At 32.1% G+C, this 27,424-nt stretch overlaps 2 protein-coding genes and 1 pseudogene across 2 annotated transcripts; 2 read left to right on the top strand and 1 right to left on the bottom strand.

Annotated features, from left to right (window-relative positions):
- Positions 1-968: 968 nt before the first annotated feature.
- On the top strand, positions 969-2,185 carry LOC107619058 (protein PELOTA 1 pseudogene; annotated as a pseudogene).
- Positions 2,186-8,883: 6,698 nt separating this feature from the next.
- Positions 8,884-11,694, top strand: LOC107619497 (protein DETOXIFICATION 35). Its single transcript, XM_016321795.3, has 7 exons — positions 8,884-9,286; positions 9,728-10,353; positions 10,440-10,496; positions 10,579-10,817; positions 10,910-11,028; positions 11,113-11,199; positions 11,401-11,694. Exons 1-7 carry the CDS (start codon positions 8,996-8,998, stop codon positions 11,455-11,457), a joined length of 1,476 nt encoding a protein of 491 aa, XP_016177281.1. The 5' UTR covers positions 8,884-8,995; the 3' UTR covers positions 11,458-11,694.
- A 446-nt stretch (positions 11,695-12,140) lies between these two features.
- On the bottom strand, positions 12,141-20,755 carry LOC107618034 (protein ROOT HAIR DEFECTIVE 3). Its single transcript, XM_088498309.1, has 23 exons — positions 20,526-20,755; positions 19,718-19,864; positions 19,221-19,287; positions 19,036-19,138; positions 18,026-18,096; positions 17,808-17,871; positions 17,653-17,718; positions 17,515-17,562; positions 17,369-17,431; positions 17,200-17,256; positions 16,624-16,782; positions 16,475-16,543; positions 16,293-16,384; positions 16,077-16,155; positions 15,664-15,829; positions 15,216-15,340; positions 14,579-14,841; positions 14,394-14,490; positions 14,140-14,304; positions 13,894-13,998; positions 13,394-13,488; positions 13,023-13,119; positions 12,141-12,780 (listed from the first exon to the last, which is right to left on the bottom strand). Exons 1-23 carry the CDS (start codon positions 20,527-20,529, stop codon positions 12,544-12,546), a joined length of 2,439 nt encoding a protein of 812 aa, XP_088354435.1. The 5' UTR covers positions 20,530-20,755; the 3' UTR covers positions 12,141-12,543.
- Positions 20,756-27,424: the final 6,669 nt, after the last annotated feature.

The following is a 27,424-nucleotide window of genomic DNA, read 5'->3' as shown; positions in this document are numbered from 1 at the left end:
AAAAAATAAATTTTATAATTAAATAATATATAAAAAATTAATTATAATTAAACTTAAATAAAAATTATTTGACAAGTATTAAAAAAATTAAAAAATATATTTTATTATTAAGAATTTAAGACTATTTAATAATCTAAACCTGGTTGAACCGTCGAATTCTTGGCCGTATTTTATTTATGTTCGTTTTCTTTGCTTTTCTTGGTTGTATATTAACCCAAGACGAAATAAAGCAAGGAAAGAATCCACAAAATTCAAATTCAATATCTACCTTGTACTCAAAATAAAGAATCGTTTATTTTTTCCCCAGCCAAAAAAACTAATCATATCCTAAAGCAAGATCTACAAGAATTCAAAACTTCCAAATTCAATTTTACGGTGCTTATGAACTGATGATTAAGTACATTTTTGGGCACCATTATTTTGTTAAAAAATTTTTTTTTATTATTTTTTTTTATTTTTTAACGTGTTTGGCAAATTTATAGTAGTAAAAGTAAAAGTACTAGTAAAATAAAAAAAAAATCTTTTTTGAAAAGCTGTAATTTACATCTTTTTTTAAAAGATCTTTTTTCCTTAAAAAAAAAGATGTTTTTTATGTAATAAATAAATAAAAAAGTACTTTTATATTGTTATACCCAAATATAATTGATTGATAAGAAGACCTTTTTACATGAGATATCCAAACATAAAATTATTTTTACTTCTCTATAAGATCTTTTAAAAAAAGATAACTCGAAAAAGATCTTTTCTTAAAATCTCACCCAAACAAGCCCTAAATTTTATCTAATTTATCTTTTATAATAAATTTTATATCTTTAAAAATTATCTATTTTTATACTTTTAAATTAAACAACACCTTTCAACCAATAAATTAATCACCAAACTACAATTTGCAACAACAAACACAACACGGGCAAGTCACCCTATATAAACCCCACACATACATACATACAGTAGAAGGCGCACATTATTCATCACCAAAAAAAAAAGGTTCCAATATTCACCAGAAATTGTGAGCTAAGCAAAAAAGGAAGAATGAAACTAAAGGAAAAAGAGTTCGCAGTGAACCAAATGGGAAGAGTGATCATAATCCCTGAAGAATCCGACGACCTATGGATCCTCTACAACATCATCAACCCCGGCGATTACGTCACATCCGATACCTCCCGGAAGGTCCACCACCAACTCCACGACGGCAAGAACACCACCGCTTCACGCGTCAGGCTCTCCGTCCACCTCAAGGTCACCGGCCGCGACTTCGACAAGGACTCTTCCACCCTTCGCGTCACCGGACGCAACCTCGAGCCCAACGGTTACGTCGCCGTCGGATCCTTCCACACCCTCACGTTGGAGTGCAACAAACCCTTCGAGCTCCACAAGAAGATCTGGAAGCACGACGTCGTCGAGGCTCTCCAGGAACGAGAGAACCACGAAGTTTGTCCCGACGCGGAACTCGCAGTAACTCTCTTTCAACAAGACCATGCTGAGATTTATCTGATTGGAAAAGGCGTAACTGCCATGGTTTCCAAGGTTGAAACCTCTTCTTCCGGGACCGCAGGAAGAAAGTCTTCATCTTCATCTCCTTCTTCAAACACTAAGAACGTGTTCTTCCGCGAGGTTTTCTCGGCGTTCATAAAGCACGTGGATCTGAACAAGGTTAAGAACACTGTGATTGCAAGCGAGGATTTGAAAAAGGACAAGTTTCGAAGGTTTATGATATCGGAGGCAAAGAGGATGAAGATGAGAAGCGTAGAAGAAAACATAGGAAGGATCGTGGTGGCTGCTGGTGGTGGTTGCAACGGCGATTTAAAGGATCTTTTGGGAGAAAGCACCGTGATGGACCTTATGAAGGACAGCAAGGTAGGGTTGCAGATTAGGGCACTGAGGAAGGTTTGGGACATGGTTTCGAGTGACTCGGATCGCGCTTGCTACGGACTGAAGAGCGTGGAGAATGCTCAGGAGATGGGAGCCATTGAAACGCTTCTGATAAGTGATGAGCTGTATCGGAATGATGAGGTTGCCACAAGGAAGAGGTACGATTGTTTGGTGAAGGCGGTTAAGAATAGTGGTGGGGACGCTTTGGTGTACTCTTCCATGCATGTTCTGGCAGAGCAGTTGCAGCAACTCACCGGTGTTGCTGCTATTCTCAGGTTCCCGTTGCCTGCTTTTGATGATGATGCTTATTAGAGCAAGGTTTTATAATTTCTCTTAATTAATTGTCTAGCTTGATTAATTATCATAATTTAACTTGATTATTTATATAGTTATATACGATATTTAATTAAAATCAGTAAAAATAATCAATCATTAATATATAATATATATTAAAATATAAAAATATATTAAATTATATATATCTATACATAAATATATTAATTGGTGATTTAATTTGTTGTACAAAGAATATTCTTATTAAAAAAAATATTATAGTAACTTTTAGGAAAGTTCATTATTTTTTCGATCACTAAAAGAATCATCATTTTTTTTGCATCAATATCAAATTTAACAAAAAAATACCCAAATGCCATGTTTGTCACCGTCGCGATACCATCTCAAGATAAAAGACCCTACTAATATAAAAACTTTAGATTTTTTTGCATCAATGATCTTATTTTTAAAAGAAACCTTGGATGACTTTTCTAAACACTTTAAAAAAGAACCCTCCTTAATACGAGATACATACTCTCTCCTCTCTCTTTTTCTCATTCTTTCTGAGTACGGAGTACATACTTCTGTGTCCATGTTTCAGTAATGTTTCTCCTATTAAATAATCCTAATAACAAAATATAATTTATAAATTTTTTAATAATAATAAAATAATATTTATTTAATTTTATTTATAAATTGACTCTTCATATATTATTTAATTCTAAAATTGAGTCTATATTTTATAAATTATTATTTTATTATTCATCATTTATATTTTTGTTATTATATATTTATATTATTAATAATTAAAAACAATAAAAAAAATAAAACTTTCATTAATAATAACCTTAATTTTACTCTATAAATACGATCATGGGGTCCTTCAACTAATTTGACCTCCATTCATGATAACCTTAATTTTACTCTATGAATATGATCATGGAGTCCTTCAACTAATTTGGTTTTTGAAATTCAAACTTATATTATAAAATTAAGATTTAACATTAAACATAGAACGAAGGAAAAAAAATAATGTGAATTAACGAGATTTTTTACATTGTTATTCGTTGTTTTGATTTTTTCGATGCATAGACGATATGAAAATCGTGTTTGCGTTTAATCCAATCGATTTAATGTGATATCAATCTATTAGTAAATAACAATTAGGATCAGTTAATGGATTGCAAACTCATATTAATCAATTTAACAGATAAACAAATTGACTGTGTTTTAATAAAATCGATTGAAATAGTGAAAGCTACATGTTTCTTCTATTCCAATTTACTTGGTCAATCGATTTTTTAAAAAAAAAATTATTTTGATGTTTGACAATCTAAAAAAATCAGCACAATTTTAAACCCTAATTTTTTTTTTTAATTTGAAAATTCACGTAGAGTTAAGGCATATCATAATCAACAATTCTAATATTATTTGAATAATTTGGCCGTCTACAAATCGATTTGTCAAACATACACATCGATTTATTATCATTAAATTTTTTAATATGAAATTTAAAGATGGCGAGAATAATAAAGCAAAACCATTGTTAAGTGAGAAAATCAATTTTTATCCGTATCCAATCGATTTTTTATGAATACTAATCGATTGGTAATGCAATTAAGAATGAAAATATGGATTTTATTTCGTATCCAATGGATTGAATTTGGATAACATTCCATTGGAATGCTCACGGGACTATATATTGTGCACTTAATCTCCATATTCAAACTTTCAGTTTTCGAAACAAAAACCTTCATGGATGCAAAATCTCTCTTCTCTGTCTAAAAACAAAAAATTTCTCTCTTCAGTTTCTCTTATTTCATCAACACACTCACTCCAAGCTACATACATATTATTGATCTTTATCAAAATTTCTACAAAACTCACTGAACCAATATTTCTAAAATGAACAGAATTAAAAATGCAAAGAGACTTAGGATTGAGAGTAAAAATTCTGTAGCGACGCAATTTGTTGCTTCAGTCCATTACATGACAAAGTGGCTGTCGTCTCAAAAAGTATTGAAAAATTATGTGAAGAACGAATCAAGGAAGATTGTTCCTCCCAAATACATGAAGGATGATTACATTCATGGCAGAAATTATGATTTAGTCTAGAAGCATCTTTGCAAACACAACACTTGATTGATTTTGTGCAAATTAACAATGAATCTTATTCCTATTTGGTTAGAGCTATTTATATACTTTAAAGTATGTTGTTTCTGAAGTTGATGAAGAGGATGAGAATGAAGAAGTCATGCCAATGATTGAGTTTCATTTAGAGTTATGACATTATAGAATTATTTTGAACAATGGAATTTCCTTTAGTTTATCATGGGATAAAATTTACGAGAGAAATTACAGCAGCAGATGAGGAATGAGATGAATATAATAGGTTGATTGGTTGAGTCAACAGAATGAGGAGCCACATATTGATCCTAAAATTAATATAAGTTGTAATGATTTGAACAATGAGTAGCGTATTTTAATGTATTTGTTCTGTTACGAATTGATTCCAATGAAGCATAATCACGGAACTTTGTCTAATGAAGATATTATGGTGCTTGGGCTATGATGATCGAAAAGGAAATAAATTGACCTTATTTTATGGTTAATCATATGCTTGAAATGAAGAGAGGCAAGTCAAGTATCAATTTAGGATATGCTTGTCAATGGACTAAGATATTCAAATATCTTAGAATTGTCTTAAGTGAAGAAAAAAGTCTCATCTGAATAATGTTGTCAACATTGATGTAGCACTCTAAGATTGATGGAAAGAAATTCAGATAGCCAGAAACCTCAGGTACAAGCACAACTTCAAGAACTTCCACTACTACTACTGCATCCATCATCAACATAGATAATCCTTTCTCTAAAATAATAATAAAAAAAGACTTAATTGTTTTTGTGAATTAAAGGGGGGCAAAAAGCCCAAAAAAGACAGTTTGACATTCAGTTGTAATCTTATCCGGATTTTGTTTTCATGTTTTTGGAGAAGCCTTTTTATTCATTTTATTTGTCTTGGTGTTTTTATTCATTGAATACTCTTTTGGTTAATAGTCTAGCTAGTTGGGCTGATGTTGGCTCTTTTTTTTTTTTGGTCTTGGGCTCCTTTTATGTTGGCTCCTTTAACACATAACATATCGGCTTCTTTTGTAATGTAGCCTTTAGAACTTAAATTCGCAATGAATTAGTCCTTAATTTGTTGGGTTGGAGAATATTGTAGAAAACCTAAAAAAACATCGGTTTCTTTTGTAATGTAGCCTTTAGGTATTGTAAGATCCTTCGCAGATCCACCCTTTCCAACAAAAATTAAAAACCACATGACCCACCGTCCAACAAAAAAAACATGACCCAGAAAAAAGATTTAAAAACCACTCCAAATCCCGGAAATTGTCTCAATCAAAACATGTATTTTTATTGAAAAATAATTATTATTTTATTAACAAAATCAGAACATGTTCAAATCGTTGTGATTTAACTAAGATTGCGGAATCCTAACTTTTGTATGGTAGAAACTCAAATGTAGTTAATTTCATGTAAATATAATAAATATAAGTCGTTAAATAATTTGACAAGTTTGATTAAATTATCATCTAACAGTTCTTAACTATCAATTTCACATGAAGTTAACTGCACCTGAGTTTTCACCATTTTGTATTCAGTTATTATTTATTCGAGTGGTACTAGATTGAAAAAAATGTTTCTGAGTTTCAAAATGTAATCATCACATCAGAGAAATGAACATTAACTGATTTAAGCATGGGATAATTATTATATGCATGAAAATCCTATTAAGTAGGGATAAATATTTATCCCGTGTGGTGTGGTAAGGTAATTTTAAGCAAGGGAATTGTAATTATAAGCAAACAAGTTAATTGTTAGTTTTAAACAGTGGTACCTTTTCGTCTCAAAACAAATATAAGTTTAGGATATAATTATTATTAATTAGATTGGCCAAACTAAAGTCAAAGGCCAAAGTTAACGAAAACAAATGTGATGGTTTCTATGAATATCACCGGATTAATAAGGACTAATGTATATCTATGAATACATTTTTTTTTAATTTATAATTATAGTTTGAAAATATATGACAAAAAAAAAGATAATATGCATATCAAATGGAATTTCAAATAAAAAGAAAATTGCTTCTTTATGATAAAGGTTTAATTGGCAAAAAAGAAATGTGACGAAAATAAAATTTATTTTGACTCATCTCATTTATTTGTAGTAAAAATATGCAATAATTTCTTAAATGTATCATATTATTGACTAGAATTATAGGCATAATTTTGGTGGATATGGATCTTCTAAAGTTTGAATTTCACTCTAGAGAGTAAAATGTGATCTTTTGCCTTTAAATAGTTTCTCTTTCATATTTATTATTGGTCCCACCTATAAAATCAATTGTGAGATATCACACTTTACTCTCTAAAATAAAATTCAAACTTTAGAGGATCCAAATCCAATTTTGGTTTATCTGAATATCTGTATTAAAATAGGGAATATAAGAAAGTAAGAAACTATTCTATATTTCTATATGCGACTTGAATCGTTGTGCAAGCGGCCAAGATTTTAGGTTTAATCAATGAAGTTTGACCAAATTAACACATGCATGTGCAATAATTTCTACCTGTTCTGCTCAGAAACAATAAAATTTTGTAAATTTTGTACACAAAAACATTTGTCATAGATTGTTTGCTGTTTTTTCATCCTCTCCGTAGATGTACTAAATTTGTACGCATGTTGTTGGTTGAATATAAAGTTGGTTGAAATGAGGGTACGGTGACAAGTAGAAGAAGAAACTAGCCAGAGTCGACGAGTACCTTGTGCATGTGTTGGTTGAACTTTGAGTGCAGTGGTGGTTGTTAGCTCCACGTACCTTCATTCATGTTGCATGCGCCTGACCCTCCAAATCCCATTCATTTGCCTCACCTACCATGCTGAGTAAGCTATCTTTATTTTTTATTAAAAAAAATCATGTTTGTATCATATTTTGCATAAATGTTTTTACTACATTTTTTATAAATTAATTTTAATATTAAAAATAAAAAGATACAAAAAATATTAAGTATGGTTTTAAAAATCAGATCAAACCAGCCAATGCAACCTGGCTAATTGAGAATGAGTGATTAAATCAATTAGATTTAGATAAATTGATTGGCGATGAACCGGTTAAAGAATTAAAAAATTGGTCAAAAAGTTAATTAATTGGTCAATGATACAATTTTTTAATGATTAATCGATTTAAAATAATAAAATTTAAAAAAAATTAATAAATATATTTTATAAGTATACTGTTTTATTATATTCAATATAATTTCGATTAAATTTTAATTGAATTTTTAAATTATTAAATTTTTAATTTTATTATTATTTAATTAATTTAAATATTTATTTTTATGGACGGATCTGAGAGGTAAGCTTTATTTTAAGTTGTTTTTTAATAACCTTCTTAACCTTAACGTGTAATGAGAGAGACCACGGAGTTGGAAATTTAACATGGAAATATCTTTTTGCTTATGTAAGGATTCTTTTATCAACTGCTCTATGTTTCATCTCAACCTTCCATTCCACCTACCTTCAACGATCTCTCAGCTGCTTTAGTATTATTTATGGAAATCTGCCAATTCAACAACCATTTATTATTGGAGGATATCTATTGATACCAATTCAATTAAGTATTTTTTAAAAATCGTATAATATTCTATTTTTTATTATAATAATTTAAAAAAATGACATAAATATATTTAAAAATTATGAATAAATTTAGTGTTTTTTTAAAATTAAATATACATTCAAAATACAAATTAAATAAAACTAAATTTAAAATTTAAAATTTAAATTTTTATTTTAAATTTAATATATTTAATTATTAATGTGTTATAATTTAAATACACATCCAAAAATCAAATTAATTAAAATTTAAAATTTTAATTTTAAAATTCTAAAATAAATTTTAAACCACCTAATTATTAACTAATACTATACAAAATCCTGAAGGAAACAGTCACATTCACCGCACATCATAAATCCAGAGGCACACATCGTCCGTAGTTCGTCATCCTCCGCCGCCGTTCATCCACGCCACCTTCTTCGGTGCTCATCCACAACGCTGCCTTCTTCTTCTATGGCGCTCATCTTCGTCGCCGTCTTTCTCTTCCTCATCGCCGTTCGTTCACACCGAAAACATATCTAAAGTTTGGATGGATTTTTGTTCATAGAGTTTTTCTTTACGCATTCTCTAACACTATTATTTTTTTTATTATTCTGTTACCAATGTGTATCTAAAAAATAGGAATATGTTTTAATTAAAAAATAATTAAATAATATTAAAGATTCATCAAAAGCTAAATTTTATTGTACAAATAGTATTTTTTCTGTTAATACTAACATACATACCTAATAAATAGGAGTATACTTAGTTTAGTAATGAATTTTAGTATTACCACTCAAAAACCATTTTATATAATTTTTACAAATTAAAACAACAATAATATGTAAAAGAGTGAAACTTAAATGACAAGAAGTTAAAAGAATAAGCTAATGAGTAATAACTCAAATGGCATAGTCTTTCCATACTCAATTAAGAGGTTGCGGGTTCGAGTCTCCTATTTTTAGTAAAAAATAAAAAATAAAAAGAATAAAGGAAAAAGAAAAGAAAAGAAAAAGAAGAAAAAGAATTGTATGTGACATGTGATGTGGATGCACATTTATAGTAGGCGCGTGTGGGAGTAAATCAGTTATAAAGAGGTGGTTTGATTCATCCAAAAATCACGAGTCTCGAAGTAACTAACTAACTAACTCACTCTTCACTCTTTAGTAGTTCGTTGTAGCCCTCCGATCAGGAAGCATGGACAATAGCAACAGCAATAATAGTATTCCCCTGCTCAACGGCGGCGGAGGGGTGGTGGCAGAGGACGGCGACTACGTGAAAGTGAAGGGGCTGAGGGAGGCGAAGAAGATTTTCTGGATAGAATCAGCCAAGGTATGGCAGATAGCATTGCCTATAGTGTTCAACATTTGGTGCCAGTACGGTGTCAACTCCATAACCAGCATCTTCGTTGGACACCTCGGAGACCTCGAACTCTCTGCTATCTCCTTGATCAACTCAGTCGTCGGCACTTTCGCTTTCGGCTTCATGGTATGCTTTCTCTGTCCCCCTCTTCTTCTTTAAGAAGAGTTAGATATAACAATTTATTTGCCAGCTTAAGAATTTAGGACGAGTTAACATCGCACGACCAACATTGCAGACGTAAGAAAAACAACCACCGGAAACTCTTAAAAACAAGAACATCCGAAATTTAATTAGAAAAAAACATCTGAAATCCAAACTCAACAAGAGCTTATTTTTAGTGAAAATGGCTGCTATAGTGTTGATTTCTTAGCATTACTCTTATAAGATGAGTGATTTCATGATATATAAATATCAATGTTTATTTATTTATTTATTTTTACTAAAAATAGAGAGACTCGAACCCACAACTTCTAAGTAAGTATGGGAAGACTATGTCATTTGAGTTATAGTTCGGTGGCTATCAATGTTTATTATTAGATATAACTATTCATGTGCCTTTACCTATAGCTTGGCATGGGAAGTGCAACGGAGACACTGTGCGGGCAAGCATTTGGGGCAGGGCAGGTTGAAATGCTGGGTGTGTACTTGCAACGGTCATGGGCAATCCTGTCGGTGACCAGTCTTTTGCTAATGCCAATATACATATTTGCTGCTCCAATCCTGAAGCTTCTGGGGCAACAGCATGATATAGCTGATAGAGCAGGAAGCTTTGCTCCTCTTGTAATCCCCCAATTTCTCTCACTTGCATTCAATTTTCCAACCCAGAAGTTCCTTCAGGCGCAAAGCAAGGTCAATATCATCGCCTGGATCGGCTTCTTCGCGCTAATCCTGCACGTTGTGATGCTGTGGCTCTTCGTCTATTTGCTGCAATTAGGCTTAACTGGTGCAGCGTTGGCATTTGATATCACAAGCTGGGTGATAACATTGTCTCAACTTGCTTATGTCTTTTTTTGGTGCAAGGAAGGTTGGCATGGATTGTCATGGAAGGCCTTGAAAGATATATGGCCCTTTGTTAGGCTCTCCCTTGAATCTGCTGTCATGCTTTGTCTTGAAGTTTGGTATATGATGAGCCTCATTGTTCTTGCTGGCCACCTTGATAATGCAGTCATAGCTGTTGATTCCCTCTCTATATGGTAGGTAACATAAATGTTACTAATACATTCATTCATTCATTCGTTCATTCATTTATTCATTCAGTTCACTCTTGTGTGTTTTATAGCATGAATTTGAATGGGTGGGAGTTCATGATCTTTATTGGAGTAAATGCTGCTGTCAGGTATGCACTCTCTGTTTGAAGTGAAGTTTGTTCTATCAATGCAATCATGTATGTGTGTGTGATTCTTTTTCTTTCTTTTCAGTGTGAGAGTTTCCAATGAACTGGGACTTGGACATCCAAGAGCTGCCAAATACTCTGTCTATGTGATAACACTTCAGTCCTTTCTAATTGGAATCCTTTGCATGGTGGCTGTTTTGGTATTTAGAGATTCTTTCGCCGTCATTTTTACTAGCAGCAAGCCTTTGCAAGAGTCGGTTGCAAAACTCGCATACTTACTTTCTGTGACTATGATTCTAAACAGCATTCAACCAGTTATTTCAGGTATTTACATACACATAAATCTCTTACATACATTACATACCCCCCAATGCAACAAAACTCCCCTCTTTACAACTTTGAAACCGTTCTTGCAGGTGTTGCTGTTGGAGGTGGGTGGCAGGCACTGGTGGCTTACATCAATGTAGGTTGTTACTATGTGTTTGGACTTCCACTGGGGTTTATTCTTGGTTATAAAGTTAACTTGGGAGTTAAGGTAATGCTATTTAATATTATCCAAAGACTGTAATTAACTATAGCCCTCTCTCAAATGATTGTGAAACTGGTTTCATATATGTAGGGACTTTGGGGAGGTATGATATGTGGAATTGCTCTGCAAACATTGCTGCTTTTGTTGATACTTTACAAGACCAATTGGAAGAAAGAGGTAGGCAATGCTTCTCATATGGAGCTTGTTCTGTTCTGTTCTTTACATTTGATATTTGATAAGTTGCTAAATACAAAAATAATACAGTAACCAAACGTCATTAATGACATTGAACTTTCTCCTATATTTTTTTTTTATTTTTATTTTTATTCAATCAAGTTAGATATTGTAATTGCTTGACTTGACACTTTTCCATTGTAGGTGGAACAAACAAATGAAAGAATGAGGAAGTGGGGGGGGACAAGAAATCAAAGTTGATAGGAGAGTGGGTTCTGCGGAAGCTTGATTTGATTCTCTCTCACGTCCATTCTGGTCAAATTCATTCTTCCATTTTCACATTGTAATGCTAATAGCTACTTCTTAAATAGCGAGCAAAATAGTTTAATGCTTTGTTATCTGATGAGAACGGTATATTTTTCCAGTTCTCTCTTTTTTGTATTTACTTTTTTAAAGTATTCATCATCTCAAGGGAAAATTAAAAAGCAACTTCAGAAATAATGAGCTAAATTCTATAAGGCAGCAACCTCCGACAAGTGTGCCACACACACAAACTCCACATAACAGAACAGTCAATATAAGTAGTTATTTATTTACAACAAAAGTACAAAAAAATATTGACATCAAAATAATTTCACTTGGGTCTAGGGCCTCGTTTAATACGAGATAAAGATAAAAGTAGTAGCATAGCTGCATAGGGAAGATTTTATCAACTCATACTCGAGTAGAAAAATGGTTCGTGGAAGTACCATGTACTCAAAAAAGTGAAGCACTGATTATGATTACTCGTGAAGCACGTTAAATGTGCTCTAAGAACATGCAAGTCTTTTCTCCTGAAATTTTAATTGATTAAACACCTTGTTAAGCATGCCAAAAATAAACTTAACCTGTTATTTTTCAACACCATGTTGCAAGTGACTCAATAGTCCGCATTACAAGTGACAAACATTGATAAGCCTCTATAAGTAAATCTTATAAATCTAATATAAATACACGATTCCAATCAAAAAATTTTCAGGAGGATACAATAGGAAAACAATGATTGAATTACAAACAAAATTGACTGCAAAACCAGCATAACAATGAAAGACCACGTAGGAGTCAACTCCAACTAAATGAAGCCCCAAAATTAAGAGAATACTATTATAAGGGGGAGTAATTAGGAACAAAACAATGCCCCCTTCGTATATATGGCACTTGTGCAAAAACCAATGCCTGAGAATGTCTTGAATATGCTCAGAAATCATACTTTTCGTGGACAAGCTAAAAAACCAAGGATGCAGCCAGCAGACATCACCATCTTCCAACAAATGAAATTTCTCTACCGTATCAGATGAGTTCTTTCATCTACTCGAATTTTGATGAACTGGAGTATTCAGTTCTGTTGTGTTTGGTTCCGTTGTCAAGCACAGTTACATTTGATGAAGAACTGGAAGATGCAGCACTACCATCATTAGCAGCCTTGTAATCGCCTTTTGGTGGATTTCTGCGAGTATTGTTATCTGCACCCTCGTCTGCTAGTTTTTTCATAAGGTTCATGACAGTTGGAACGAATTTGGTAGACAAGGATAAGAGTCCCGGCAGCTGAAAGTAAACAAGTACGAAATAAGGCTTTTATATAGATGGTTAAATACCTAGTGAACATTTAACAAGAGCTGCTAGGCACTAGGCAGTAGCTCAACTAAAGGACTATTTATGGAATCCCCAGCTTGATGCTACTTGTGTGTGTGATCCAAAACTCAGTAACCAAGGTGGTGAATAGACCAAATAATTATAATTATGATTAATGAATTGAACAATATATGATAATGAGGAATTATACTCACAGCTCCATGGCGAAATTCACCCGTAATGTCCAGTTGCACCCATAGGGCTTTGATGAGAAGATAACCAATAAAGATGACAAGCAAATACAACGGATTTCTGCCATGGGAAATACCAAAATTGAGTAAGAACAATTAAAAGGAACAGTCGGATGGAAACGAGGTGGTTTCTTTATTATTAAACTGCCCATCCAATAATTTATGTACAATAAAATACATTCTTATTTCAAAACTACAATTTTACTACTTTACACTGAAGCTGCTACAGGCAGAGGTGTGTTGTTAAGTGTGAGTAAAACATAGCCTTTATTGTAGAACGAAAGGGAAAAAGAAAGAAATAAAGTACACATTAGATGAGTTCAATTGATGTGCACCTTAAGAGTGTCATAAATTCATTAAATCCGAGAATAATCAAAGCAAGTATTGCCCATGGAGGAGGTAACCAGTTGTTATTACGCTTGTTGGCCTCCTGAAAATCCAAATAATATACAAAAATAAATTAACAAATAGATTTCTAATAAAGAACATTTAAATTCCTTGATTAAATATGCATCCATGATATTTGTGAAACTAATTATATAAGCTAGTTTGCAAATCATTATCTGTAGCTTACACATGGAACCTAAACACGCAAAATTCTTTGGACCAGTTCAAGAACTGTATATTTCAGGTAACATACAAACTGGAAAGATAAAAGTATAGCCTTGCCTCATTTCTTTTGTGCAACTTAATAGTTGGTTCCAGCTACAACTTAAAAGATAAAACATCCGAAATAAAGATTTGGGTTTAAATTAAGTCTAATTTTGTTCTAATAGTTTTTCTTAATTTTCATTTGCATAAAGAAACCCTCAAAAAGTTAAGATAAATGTCATGCCTGTGCAGAAATGGCCTGAGAGACACTGTATTCTGTCTCTGTCTTGAATTGCCTCCACAAGGATTTGCATTGGACAGGTGTAATCAATGTCTTAGAGGATGGTACCTAAACAGCAAAATTCAATCAAGACAACTAATCAGCACTACTAGAAAAACATATAGAGAGCAGTTTACAATTTCAAATACATACTAATGAAGTCAGTCTTTAGCAATGTTGGATATAAGTATGTAGGCAATAAAAACTTGCCTTTTCCCATGTGCTAGAAGCTAGCGGATCAACCGTTGTGATGCTCCTATCAGTAACATTACTGCTTGATGAATCTATCAATGCAACTGCTAATGTTTTCTCAATATTATCAGTATCACCATCATCCAAACGAATAACAGCCATGACAGACAGTAACTTCAAAGACTGCAATAAGTTAAATTTGGTTCAGAAATCAAAACGCAACACAAACTCAAGGTTACAAACAACAAATAGTATTCATAGTCATGTCATACAGCAGAGCGAGCAGTCTTTGTGATGGTACGGATATCTTCTTTGCCCGTCCAAACACGAGGCATTGAATCAGCGTCGTGGCTAAACAACATTGTAAACCTGCTTTCAAATTTAAGGTAAGTGCCTCTGAAGTAAACTTATAAGGTATAAGTGAAAAAATCAACTTGGATGTGGCAAAACATCTTACCTATCCTTCATCCGGATTAGAACTCTTCCAGCTTCATCCCTAGCCTTTCCTTCTACTACACCCCTAGCATAATCTGCTATATTCGAAATCATTTTCTGTCTCGTATCTTCATCCATATCAAACCCAGCAAGCGCAGCAGAGAACCCTGAGACAGCTGATTCAGTCTCACGCCTAAGAAGTTTCTTTATCGATGACCAAGTATCACCACTTGCTTCATCCAAAAGAGCTTCAACAGGTCCAGACAAGGCTTCTTTAAGTTTTTCCTGAAATGGCACTGCTATCAGAAAACTTCACAAGAAGTTACTTTTTCACCCAAATAAAGTAAACAACTGGCGAACCATACAATCTCCTATACTAATCCCTAGATAACTGCTGTCACAAGGCATGAGAAGGATCTTATACTTTTGAATTGACAATGTAACTGTGGGCCCAAAGGAAAAAAGAAAAGAAAAGAAAAGGGGGAAAAAACAACCATATTGCAAGTATTGTTTAATTGACATATTATTAGAAGCTCAGAAGTTTCAGCTTAGAATTTGATGACGAATAATTTATAACACAACCTTAGCATTTCACTACCAATCTTGAAATATTTGACTTAATGATTTGGAAGAAATGAAGGATAAGTTTGGGTGCATACCTCATACGATGAAGTCAGTTCAGAAAGCTTAGCATCACGTACAGATGCCACATGTGCATCAATGTCACGCCGCAGTTTCTCCCTTACTTTAGATGTATCCCAGTCTGCTAGTTCAATTACAACATCTGTAGCAATAGCATATCAGTTTCATACTGTATTTCACTTGAGCAAGTAAGATGCACACTTTGAAAGTATTCATCACATATTTTGGTCATGAAATTTTAATTGTTATCTAATGAAGGGTTGTCCACTGCATGAGGCACCCACATAGTGGGGTCTAGCTAAGCTACAACTAAGCAATGTTGCCCCAACAAGAGGAAGGTTGTTTCTAGAATTTGAACGCATGACCTCCATGTCAGCAGACAACAACCTTGCTATAACACCAAAGCTCAACCTCAATATTGTTAATTGTTATCAGATATGCAAAATAAATAAATTTATGGTTTACCTGCGGAAGCTTCATCAAATTGAGCCATAGAAGACTCAATGCAGTTTTTGGCAGCCAAAGAAAACCCTTCACCTCTATTCAAAGCCTTGTCAAATACATCCTTGAATTTATCCACTATTCCAGATCTTATATGTCCCAGCGCAGAAAGGAACGATGGTTGGACAAGCTAATCAATTGAAAAAAGCATTGAGCATGTTAAAGATCTCTTACACATTGCAAGTCACCAAAAGAATTTTAAATGGGAAAAAGACTGCAAGTCTGCAAACATTCCAGCCTCTAATTAGTCATTCTTGTGATTCAATAATTATCAATTTGTTCCTCTGTAAACAATCATCAATTCATTTATGTTTACAAAAAAAAGCAAAATGGTTGTACAACCAAGATTGCATGAGAATCAAGTTAAGAATAATTACTTGCAACAATTTTTCTTGGAGTTGTTTTTGTTTTGAAGATCTCACACCTTCATCAAAATAAGTGGCTTCAAGATCATACCTAGATTTAAGGTAAACAAAATAGTTCAATATATATTCGCTTAGCATTAGAAAAAAGCTCATAATATAGTATAGGTTTAGTATTAATTAACTGAGCCACTAAGAATATAGATGTCAGATAGATCGAACCATACTTACTCTGACAAACAAGCACCTAGGAGTGAATTGAGTTTTTTTCCAAACCCCTGAACAGGGCCTGATTGTACGGCTTCTTCTAATTGGCACCATTCCTACAACATAAATCGGTTTTCATAGCTTTAGCAAATAGTAGTTACAGATGACACAGCAAGCTGGAAATTATACCAAAAGACCTGTAATACCTCATTTGCAGAAAAAGTGGCATATTTCTCGTTGGCAATTTCTTCACATCGGACAGTGGCAACCATTACCTACAAGTGGGCAATAAAAGATTAATAAAATAAATAAAACCATAGGCAATAATAGAAGAACAGAAGCATGCAGATATTACCTTATGTGCAGGAAGGTCAAGGTCCTTGTTCTCCTTGATGACTTTCCAGATTTGCTGAGCACTAAAAGAAAAGCCCGATGCAGGAACTACTCCTCGCCTGTCCCCTGCAAGCCCACCAGGAGCGATGGAGTGCTGGAATCGTTGCCTCAAGTTGGCAACCTAGATTTAAATAACCCACAAGATCAGCAATGATATGCAATTTACAGAAATAGACATACATTAAACCAAACAACCATGCTAAGCGTACACCAAAATCAGTCACTAAAATCAGCCACTAGTGTAGAATACACATTGAAATACAAAATATACATTAAAGATGAGTTAAACCACACATGTATTTATACACAAATATATAGTGGCTGATTTTAGTGTGTAAATAGCATTTTTGTAAACCAAATTATTTGACTCTGCTTTCCAACAGGGAAAATAAATTAACATAATGTTTTATGCAAATAGATTGAGATATAGGAATGCATCACATGCATTAAACGAGGTGCAACAACCACATTTCCTGGTAATGGGTCATTTAATACCATCAGAAAGTAAACAAGAACAAAGCTGGAGGGCATTTCATACCTGCTCCTTGAATTGCTCTTCTTTTTCTTCATAACTAGAAAGAGCAGTAACTTCAACCTGATTATTTGTTTGAAAAATGAAAGCAATTACTGTAAACTTCCAACAAATTCTGATACACAAAAAAAGACCATCAGAAAGTTCAGTAACACCAAAGGAATGGTGAACTTACATTAAAAAATTCACTAAGTGGGGTTTCCTTGTGGGCTTGTGGTTTAGGAACCGAGTCCCATATCTGCAGAAGAAAAAGGTGAAGCAGTGAAGATTATTAAAAATTACAATATTCGATAATATCATAAGATGAAAGAACAGCAATACCTTCTGAATATCTTCTCGCAAGACAGGTTCTAAATTTTCAAGTGGTGTCTATACAAGGAAAAGGTTGATCACATCAAGAACACATAATAATATTTAGACACATCATAAGAAACAATAATCAGCATTTTGCATACACACCCGCGTTTTGTCACGTATGACAAACAACAATGTCGTTTTGCGTGGGCTAAACAATCTCATCATAACCTGAAAGCAAAATGTAGTGCATGGTTAGATACAAATGAAGTTTGGGAGCTCAAGCCAATCACTTGTAGTAAATAGGTTAACAAGGAGACCTGAAAGACAGTTTTCAAGAGTGGCTTATTAGCAGCTTGCTCACGGCCAATGTCATGACACCACCTTTACAAGCATCGCAGACAAACAAAAAATTAGTTTCACAACAAAAAATAGAGTCAACAGGAGACACTAGCTACCCAGAGCTGAGAGCTCAACACTTCAGGGGATCAGTCTGTATTAAAGATGACTAAAGGAAGAATAGGATTAAGAAACTCACATGTTGATTAACACTATATCTGAGACAGCAAGAGCAAATAAAGCACTCTGCTTTTCAAATGCAGTATCATCCTGAAATAAAATAATAAAATAAAATTCAGTATAGAAGGTGACAATAGAAAACCAAAACTACGCATTTCTCGTCCATTGTTCTTTTACTTTTTTTTTTGTTAGATATATAATCATTTATATACCTCTACCTAACAGTTTAAGCTTTTGAGATAAATAGTTTCATGACATAGTGTCAACGCTTCTATGACCAAAAAGTCTAAAACTCGATTTGTATTGCTCCCAAAAGGAAAGAATTTAAGCATAAGGCAAACAAAAATTAAAAGAAAGCCTATATATAATTCACGCTTCAAGCCGAAAAAAGGCTATTGTGTGAGGGGACGTGTCGATATATAATCATTCATATACCTAACAACTTAAGATTTCAGGATAAGTGGTTTCATGATATTTTTAAGAAAATGGAGTAGGGTTTTCAGGTCGAAATAATCGAAGTCATAACTCATAAGCATTAACTACTCCTAAGCATAGTAAAAAAGCAAGATTACAATGAATTACCCTGTTATCGTCACAATTCAAGAACATGAATAACTATTCCTCTATTTTTTTTAAATATTAAATGAAAATAACAGAACATTACTTCTCAAGAGAAAGTAAAATTGTAAAAAGAAGAGATGTTGCCATTTTGGTTTCCCAAGGGTATCCACCGCTAAATACGATAATTAATCCATTTACTGTGAATCACCCACTTAAGGGCAAAAGGCAACAACAAGAACAATAATAATGGGAATATAGGAACCCTGCGATATTTCACAATAAGCCTCATGTCCATAGTGGATAGAGACACAAATGGGTGTTTATATGTGATTCCAAAATATTATATGTAAATGCAATGTGGATGTAGGCAATGAACTCTGAAATGTAAACAGAGTTACTACCAAAGAAGATCAAGATATAACATTAAGAAATGGAGGAGAGAGAGAGAAGAGGGGGGGGGGGGGGAACCTCTCCACGTTCTCTTCCATCTGTTCCTTCCAAATCCATCACAATGGTACAAGGCTCTATCCCAGAACATCTAGCCATCCAGATTCCTTTGGTTGTTTGAGACCTGAATATAACCATATACAATCAGGTCAGTGAGGCACCATCATGATACTTGAGCGAAGTTTATGTAAAATGCAAGTACTTGCCTTCCCTTAAAAGCATCCATCTCACGGAAATTGGTACGAAACAAATTGTTTAACAGCGTGCTCTTGCCTGCCCATAGCAAAAACAAATAAACAAAATTGGATATCCTTTACCAGGAATGAATCAATTTATGGAATAAAATCAAACAGATGAATAAACCAAGAAAAGATAAAGTTATTTTTAGAGTGAAGAAAAAGGGCTAAAACAGACTAAACATAATATTTAGCACGTAGAAATAACTAATTCAGATAGGCAACAGTCATAATTCACAAATGAACCCAATATCAATTTCAACTATAATGTAAGTTATTCCACATTACTTCATAAGGCAAAATGAAAACCTCGACTTTAATATTTCCGAGAATCTCATATAACAACCAAACATTAGCATTGTGAATCAACTAAAATATCATAATTAAGCAGATCGTCAAGTGAAATGATGGGCAAAGAGCAGAAGTAATAGAAACTAAATTAAGATTGCAGAGGCAAGAAGGCATACCACTACTTTGTGGACCCATAATAGAAACTACAGCGTACGAAAGCCCACATTCACTAAATTTCACCTCCTTCATGAAAGTTTCAATCCCAGCTACATTGAATGTACCATCTCCATCAATAAGTTGAGTTGAACAGCAATGATTATTAGCTGGATACACAGATATTCAATGTCAGATGAGGAGTCAAAAGAACAGAGGAAGATAAAAAATATATATACACTAATCAGTAGACACAAAATCCTACATTATTATTTTTCATTTAATTTTTTTTATAAATGCTTACATCACCATGATAATAGAAAGCTCTGTATATAGTTGTGAGTTTCACACTCCATTCATAAATTTAAGCCCAACCTACTAGTTTGCATTATCTTCTTAACTCCTTCTTTTTCCCTTTAATAATTGAAATTAGTATAAAAAAGAAAAAACAATGATCTAGAGTAAAATTGACAAGGATTTAATAATATAACCATACAAAACCCCTCAATTTTGGATCGAACTGTCAAAATCAATCACATCAAAGAAATTCTCATAAAATCCAAATAGATTTTCTCTCGAAACTGAAAACAACAACACCAACATCAATAAATAATAATTATAATAACCGTTCACAAAAAAACGCACGCATAGTGTGATTGCCAATTTCCGTTAACATCCACCAAGCATCTCATATAAAAAACTAAATTAAGACTATAGGATTGGGAGTTAGAATATAAGAATTAGGGGAAACTAAAAAGGAATGAAAATATTAACGTATATAGAACGTAGAATGCAGGAAACAGATCGATGAGGAGGGATCGAAAAGCTTACCCATTGGAAATCGAATGTGAGGTTGGATCAGAAAGAGAGAGAAGGGAATAGAAGAGCGATCTCACACAGAAAATAGGGGCATTAGCATTAAGCAATGAGCAATTAGCAATGAACACTATAGCAATAGCGAAATTTGCATTAGGCTTTTTTGGTTTTTAACTCAAGTGCCTTTGTTCACAACACACAAATACTTTAGTTCCATGAAATGAAAAAAAATAAGTAATTTCTTTGAGGACTTTTTATTTATTTATTTATTTATTATATGGTTGTATACTTTTACTTTTTGTCTTTACTTTTCTCTTTCTTTTTATTCTCGATTTCATTTTTTTCCTTCCTTTTTTACATGTTAAGCATTGGCTAAATGAATAAATATTTCAAAATGTCTAAATTGATCAGATCTAATTTGATTAGTTTAGTTTAATACTATCAATTTTTTTTGTCTCTTTAATTTGTTCTAACTAATATCATTTGCTATGGTCATTAGAATAATAAAATAATTGGATATAGCCTTTTCGAATGTCTTCTTTCTGAATTCAAATGGCTTAACTTGCAAGTTAGCTATAAAATTGAATTTCATTATTTTTCAGCTTTTTGTTGAATGGTTCCTTTTAACGTTCAAATTTTCGTATTCTATAAACTAATAATTTATTGCAAAGTAATGGATTGGAAAAAAATAACACATTTGAGTAAATTAAGCAAAGGATAAATCCATAAATATTCATCCTGTTTTGTATGGTAATTTCCAGAATTAAAAAGCCTTGGGTATCAGATTGTGGAGTGCTTGGGCCTTGGAGTGTTTATCTAATAATTACAAATAATGATCTTTAACTGCAAATATTGGTGATAATGGTGATCTTTCACTTAAGGAGAATTTAATATTTCAATTACAAAGAAATAATAGTAGTGAGAAGGAAAATTATTATTGAGCAATGTTAGCCATCAACTAGTCATCAATGATGATTTGATAGTGTGAGATTGGTGTGAGATTTCATCCAATGGCTCATCTTTCTCTGCTGGTTACATGTTGACCAAAATGCAATAAAATTGCTGGTTTTCTAGACTTTTCCATTATTAGTTATTGATGACTCATTTTCATTTAAATTTTTGGTAATTGACAAATTAATTGTCTTAGATAAGATTAAAAGAATTAATATAAGAAAAAACATATTATTAATTGAAAAGGCTCCAAATTAGTACAAGAGAAGGGTTGTGTTGGCGGTGAAGAATGGGACCCAAAATGCCGCCCATGAGTCACTTGTTTTGTGCTTTGAGCGAAAGTGGACGGCGTGATCATGGAATTTGTGGACACAAGCAACATTTATAGCGCGTGGTTACACGCGCGATTCCAATTCCTCTCACCACTCACCAGTCAGGCAGTCACCACCCTTCTTTGTTTGATTTCTTTCAAGTGTACTGTACATTCCTGATTTGCTTGTGTTGAGTTGTATTGTTGTTAGTTAGCAGTTGCACACTTTGCACCTTTCGGTTGTCAGTGTCACCCACTTATTTGTGGGTCTCATATGGTACAAATTTAAATATTTATTTTTAATTTTTTTATTAAATTAATCATCATTTTTTAAACACAATAGCAATCATCACTTTTAAAATTAATTATGATACAAGCTTGTATTTGGATTCAAATTTAGCAGAATTTGAATGTATTATTAGAGATTCTAAAAGAGATTGAATTTCGAGCTACTCTAGAAGCACCTGATCTATCATCAGATGTGAATTATTTGCTACTTGGAGGAGGCTGATTTTAGCTTAGAATTGCAGTTTGAGGGATATTATATGTGAAATGAATTGTCTTGACATTATGCCCATCATGCATGAACTTACAAGTGGGTATTCATCTGAAGTAACAGATTTTGTTCACAAGATTCTGGAACTTTTATCTCGTCCTTGATTTGTTCACGTTGAGTGGGTATCCCGAGAATTAGATAACTAGATATGGTGCCAAGAGTAACTCTAATCATGTTATTTGGTCTGAACTTTGTGTTGATCTCCAATAAACCATCTACTTGAATATAGAATAGTATTTGCTTTGTTTCTTTCCATGTTTAGACACCAACATTTTTTTAAAATATTTAGCTCTTAGTTTCTACTACATACGCTAATCTTTTTCTCAGCAAAGAGCAACTGTTCAAGTTACTAATTATATTCATTCATTATTGAATTATTTTTTACTAAACATGTTCAATGAGTTCTAAAATGTAAAATCTAACACTAAAAATTAAAGTCACTTGTTTTTTATTTAGTGACACTTCAAATTTAAAATATCATTAAATTAAAATATATTGTCAAATAATAAAAAACATATAATATTAAGTTTACTTACATTTTTCAAATATTATCAAAGTTTCATGAACATGCAAGTGTGCAACCACTAGCTATAATCCTTTTCATCTATGAATTTGTTCAATATATAAAAGTAAATCTAATTTGATTGTAATAATTTGATTTACTTATATTATTATTAATTATAAATATAAGTCTATTTAGTATTTATAAACAAATAGAATTTTAACTTTTAAGAGTAATTTAGATTGGAACTAACTCTTCATCTTAGGTGGTGAATACTAGCAGTGCGGTCATGTCATACTCATATAGTCATATGAGAGTTGCAAGTTGCAACTTACAAGGAGAAAATCCATGCAGCGTTGGAAATGTTATACAAACGCTACGTGACAAACGAAGAGCTATGGCATCGAGAACACACTGCACATGCATCAATATTGAATCCTGAATAGCATGTCCTAGATTCTTTCACTAATAAATTTTGATACTACTGCAAATTTCTGTAAATCTTGATCATGTGGTTATTCTTCCAAGACATTCCTCCGTTAGTAGTGGTACAAAGACTTTCTTTTATTATATTCTTCTCATCAATCCATAATAACTGATATTTTTATTTTTTGAAATAACTTTAGTTAGTTGTTTAAGTATTTTTTTAAAAAAATAAATAAACGGCCTGACAATTATTTTAAAAGATGCCGAAGTCTTAAAAAAATTATTTTTTATTTATTTTTATTTTTATAAAACTGATTAGTTATTCTATCAATATTTTTTTTCCTATATTAACAGAATAAGCCTACATAACATGTTACATGGTTGATTTATCAATTTAGAGCCTGCGATAAATTCTTTTTTGTTGAGAGTCGAGTTGTCTTTTAAGAATAATTATCAGGGTCGTTTAGTTTTTTTATATTTTTTAATTGTTTTTTAAATACATTAGCTAAATTTATAGTATAAAACTAAAAAATATTAATAATTTTTAAATTATTTTTACTTATCAAAATTAAATAGAGGATATTTTTTTTTAACAAAAGAACTCGACACTAAAGTGGAGCAAAGAAAGACAAGACAGCAACAAGAAAAATAATTCTGATGTCATCTCCGACATAGCCATCAACAACAGGAATTATTTACCACACCACTCTGCAGCACATGAAAAAGTTTGAGCCACACATTCTACTACTCCTGTTGTCTTGCTCTGAAATATAACATCATTCCGTCGTAACCAAATGTTCCATATAGCTGAGAAGAACTCAATTAGCCAAAATTTGCGCCTTTGTTTTTTAATTGGCATTGATCTCCAATTCTCAAAGTGTTTTTTTAAAGTACCAGGAGTAGTCCACACCTGTCCAAATTTCGAGATCTATGCACACCACACCTGCTAAGAGTACTCACAATACGCACATATTATCATTTTGTGATAAGATTTTCAACCTATTAATGATCAACATATCATATAAGTATATCCTGAAAAGAGATTATTGATAATAGACTAATCAATCCTACAAAATTAAATATCAAATATCAAAAAGAGTATTTTTTTTTTTTTTTGGGTTGAAGACATCAAAATTCTTTAAATAAATTATCAGGACAAAGATGGATATTCCGTTTTTTTTATCGTCCCTGGCCTCCACATTATTTTAATTTTTAAAATCTTTGTTGCAAGAACATGAATTCTGGTTGGAGAAATATGAGAGGCACTTTAGACATTTAATTTTCTTATAAAGATTTAGTTGCTATGCATTATTAATGGTAATAGTGTAAGGTGTAAAAATTATTTGTGTCTTGGATATTAGACATGTTAGACAAAGTATTGTCATTTTCCAACACCTCCAACTGGGATTTAATTAACTTTTCATAAAAGCTCCTCCAATCGTTAAAATATGGAGTCCCATTATAACATGTAAGTCAGAGAAACTTGATTATTACTTTATTAGACGTTAGAAGAGAAATTTGGTTAAACCCTTCTTTTAGCCTAACGTGCTTGAATCTAAGTTTGGGATGGTAATGACTAATGAGTCCGTTTTTAACTTTTTATTTAGTAAAACGCCTTTTATTCTATTTCTATCACGAAATTCTATTTATTTATTTTTTTGAAAAAAAAATAAAGTTCTTAATTTTTTGTTTTGCAGATATTTTCGTCTTCAAAAATTAAAAAATATATTTAAGTTTTCGACTTTTTAAAAAATTGGACATCCAGATCCTTCCATTAAATAGAATTTGTTAAATTCAATAAAAAAATCTTATCTGACTCTCATTGAACTGATTTGGCCGTTACGGTGTCCTATGTGGAGGGAGAGTTTTCAAAACGGGACAAATTAGTCCTCCCTCCTTCAAAACGAGGTCACTTTGAATAGTAACCTTCCCTTTCCACTGCGACCATACACCGCTGCAACTTCCATAACCATCCCTCCACCTATGCTCCTGTTCTTTGTTGTTATAAATTTTCAATCTTCTAAACTCGAAGAATGAAAAATGAATACCCTCAAGCACTATCCCAAGAAGAAGAAAGGTGGGTGGTATGGTACGTTGATGGTGGTGAAGACAAGTGGGCATATGCGACCATTAAGAGTGACAACTTCAAAACCAACATTTTCACTTGAGCTTCTAACTTCAAAAAAGAAGAAACAATTACATGATTTTGATAACCATGGCATGAATTCATAGAAACGAAGAAGAATTTGGGTAGTTTACGAGTATAGAAGCCCTGAAACTTGAGGTTTAGATGAGAAGTTTTGAGGGACTTGAAGATTCTGATTATGACAGTGCTTTTTTTAATACCCTGCAATTGAATGATAAATCAAATTAGGAATTAGATGATGATGACTCACAGGGAGACCAGTGACGAGGAAGTATTTGCCAAGAATGGCCATTGTTCCTTTAACTTTGTTGTTGTGTCAATGGCATCAAAAATAGAAAGTAAGGGTGAAAATTGTTCTTATATAATGTCATTGGACTGAATTTGACCACCGTCTGTGGCGGTGTTGGTGCCAAATCCCCCATTGGAGGAAAAGCAAGTTTCAACAAAAAGAAGAAAAAGAACAAGAACAAAAACCCTAACGAATATGAGAAAAATCTCTCCACCGACGAGCAGGGCAACACATGAGCAGTAGAGTAGCAGCGGCGAGTAGGGCAGCACACGAGCAATAACAGCAGGGAGGAGTAGACGCAGATGATCTTTAAGGGAGGGGGTACTCACCAAACGGGGTCGTTTTGAAGGAGAGAGAGATTAATTTGTCCCTATTTTAAAAACTCTATCTCCACATAGGACACCGTAACAGCCAGGTCAGTTCAACAAGAGGCAGCTCAGATTTTTTCGTTGAGTTTAACAGACCCTATTTAATGGAAGGACCTAAATGTCCGATTTTTTAAGAGGTTAAGAATTTAAATGTATTTTTCAATTTTCGAAGACAAAAATGTCCACAAAACAAAAAATTGGGACCTACTTGTTATTTTCTTTTTTTTTTTTTCCACAAGAGGGGTGGATAACTCACTAATACTAATAGATATTAAATTTTAAAAAATTCTTTTGAAAAAATTAATGTAATCAACTAATCATAATAAAAATCAACATAATTCAACTAAATCTATTAAATTAAAACACAATCTAAATACAAATTTAATATAATTAATATTTACACAAAATATTAACATATAAATTAAAATAAAATGAAATTAAAAAATTTCTAACAAAACAATATAATAATTATTGATAGTCAATTATAATTCGGTGATAATACTTCTTTTTTGTAACGACACAAATTTAAATAATTAACTATTATAAATTTAAATATTATACACATCATATTAATTTGTTTATTGACAAAATTTAAAAAAAAAACCATTAAATATATATTTATATAAAAGTATGTAAGTAATTTTATTTTTGTAAGTATTTTGCGAGTGCCCGTAAACAAATACTTCATTCCTCGCCCCATCTTTATTTATTTGCGGAGGTGAGTTCCTATTTCCATTGCTGAGTCCTATTAAAAGTCTGTTTGAAAAGTTTTAAAAGTAACATATTTATTTTTGACTTATGAAAAGTAGTAGTATTAATATTTGGTATAATTTTTAAAATTAAATTATAGTTTTTTAAGAAGCTATTTAAGAGTTTATACAGAAATTAAAAAAAATAATTTCTTTCATAATATTTCTACTTTTTATCATATTTCTATAAAATAAGTACTTTTAAAACTAAAAATTTAAATACAAAATAACTTATTTATAAATTACTTTTAATATAATCATTTATTATTTAAGTTATTTTTTCAAAATAAACTTAATTAAACTGTTTCTCTAAACTGAGCCTAACTCTCTTGTCCCAGATAATTCTTGTGAATATTCAAAGGGGTAGATTATTTTGACATTTATAGTTTAGGTAGAGACTTTAAGTGGCCACTGAGTAATAAATTTTTGTCATGTGTTCATAAAATATAAAAAAAGTAAATTAATAAAATAATATTTGTATATTAATTAATATTATTAATTAATTAAAAATTAAATTATGTATTATGGTTATTGTTATTATAAATTATTAAATTATGAAATTTATTTTTTGTATATTACTAACATTTAATTGTGATTTATTTTTTTAATTTGTATTG

Source organism: Arachis ipaensis, chromosome B9, assembly GCF_059453495.1.
Source record: "Arachis ipaensis isolate K30076 ecotype BB chromosome B9, ASM5945349v1, whole genome shotgun sequence".
Taxonomy (NCBI): domain Eukaryota; kingdom Viridiplantae; phylum Streptophyta; class Magnoliopsida; order Fabales; family Fabaceae; genus Arachis; species Arachis ipaensis.
This window is presented reverse-complemented; position numbering and strand designations above follow the sequence as displayed.

What these genes read in the sequence shown, in the direction of transcription:
- LOC107618034 (XM_088498309.1), bottom strand. An exon ending in TATGGGTCCACAAAGTAGTG is followed by an intron (nt 19,288 to 19,717) that starts GTATGCCTTCTT and finishes TGCTATGGGCAG; the next exon opens with GCAAGAGCACGCTGTTAAAC. An exon ending in AAGAGCAATTCAAGGAGCAG is followed by an intron (nt 16,783 to 17,199) that starts GTATGAAATGCC and finishes ATTTAAATCTAG; the next exon opens with GTTGCCAACTTGAGGCAACG.
- LOC107619497 (XM_016321795.3), top strand. Translation starts at nt 8,996, where the DNA reads ATGGACAATAGCAACAGCAATAATAGTATTCCCCTGCTCAACGGCGGC. An exon ending in GTTGATTCCCTCTCTATATG is followed by an intron (nt 10,354 to 10,439) that starts GTAGGTAACATA and finishes TGTGTTTTATAG; the next exon opens with CATGAATTTGAATGGGTGGG. An exon ending in AAGTTAACTTGGGAGTTAAG is followed by an intron (nt 11,029 to 11,112) that starts GTAATGCTATTT and finishes TCATATATGTAG; the next exon opens with GGACTTTGGGGAGGTATGAT.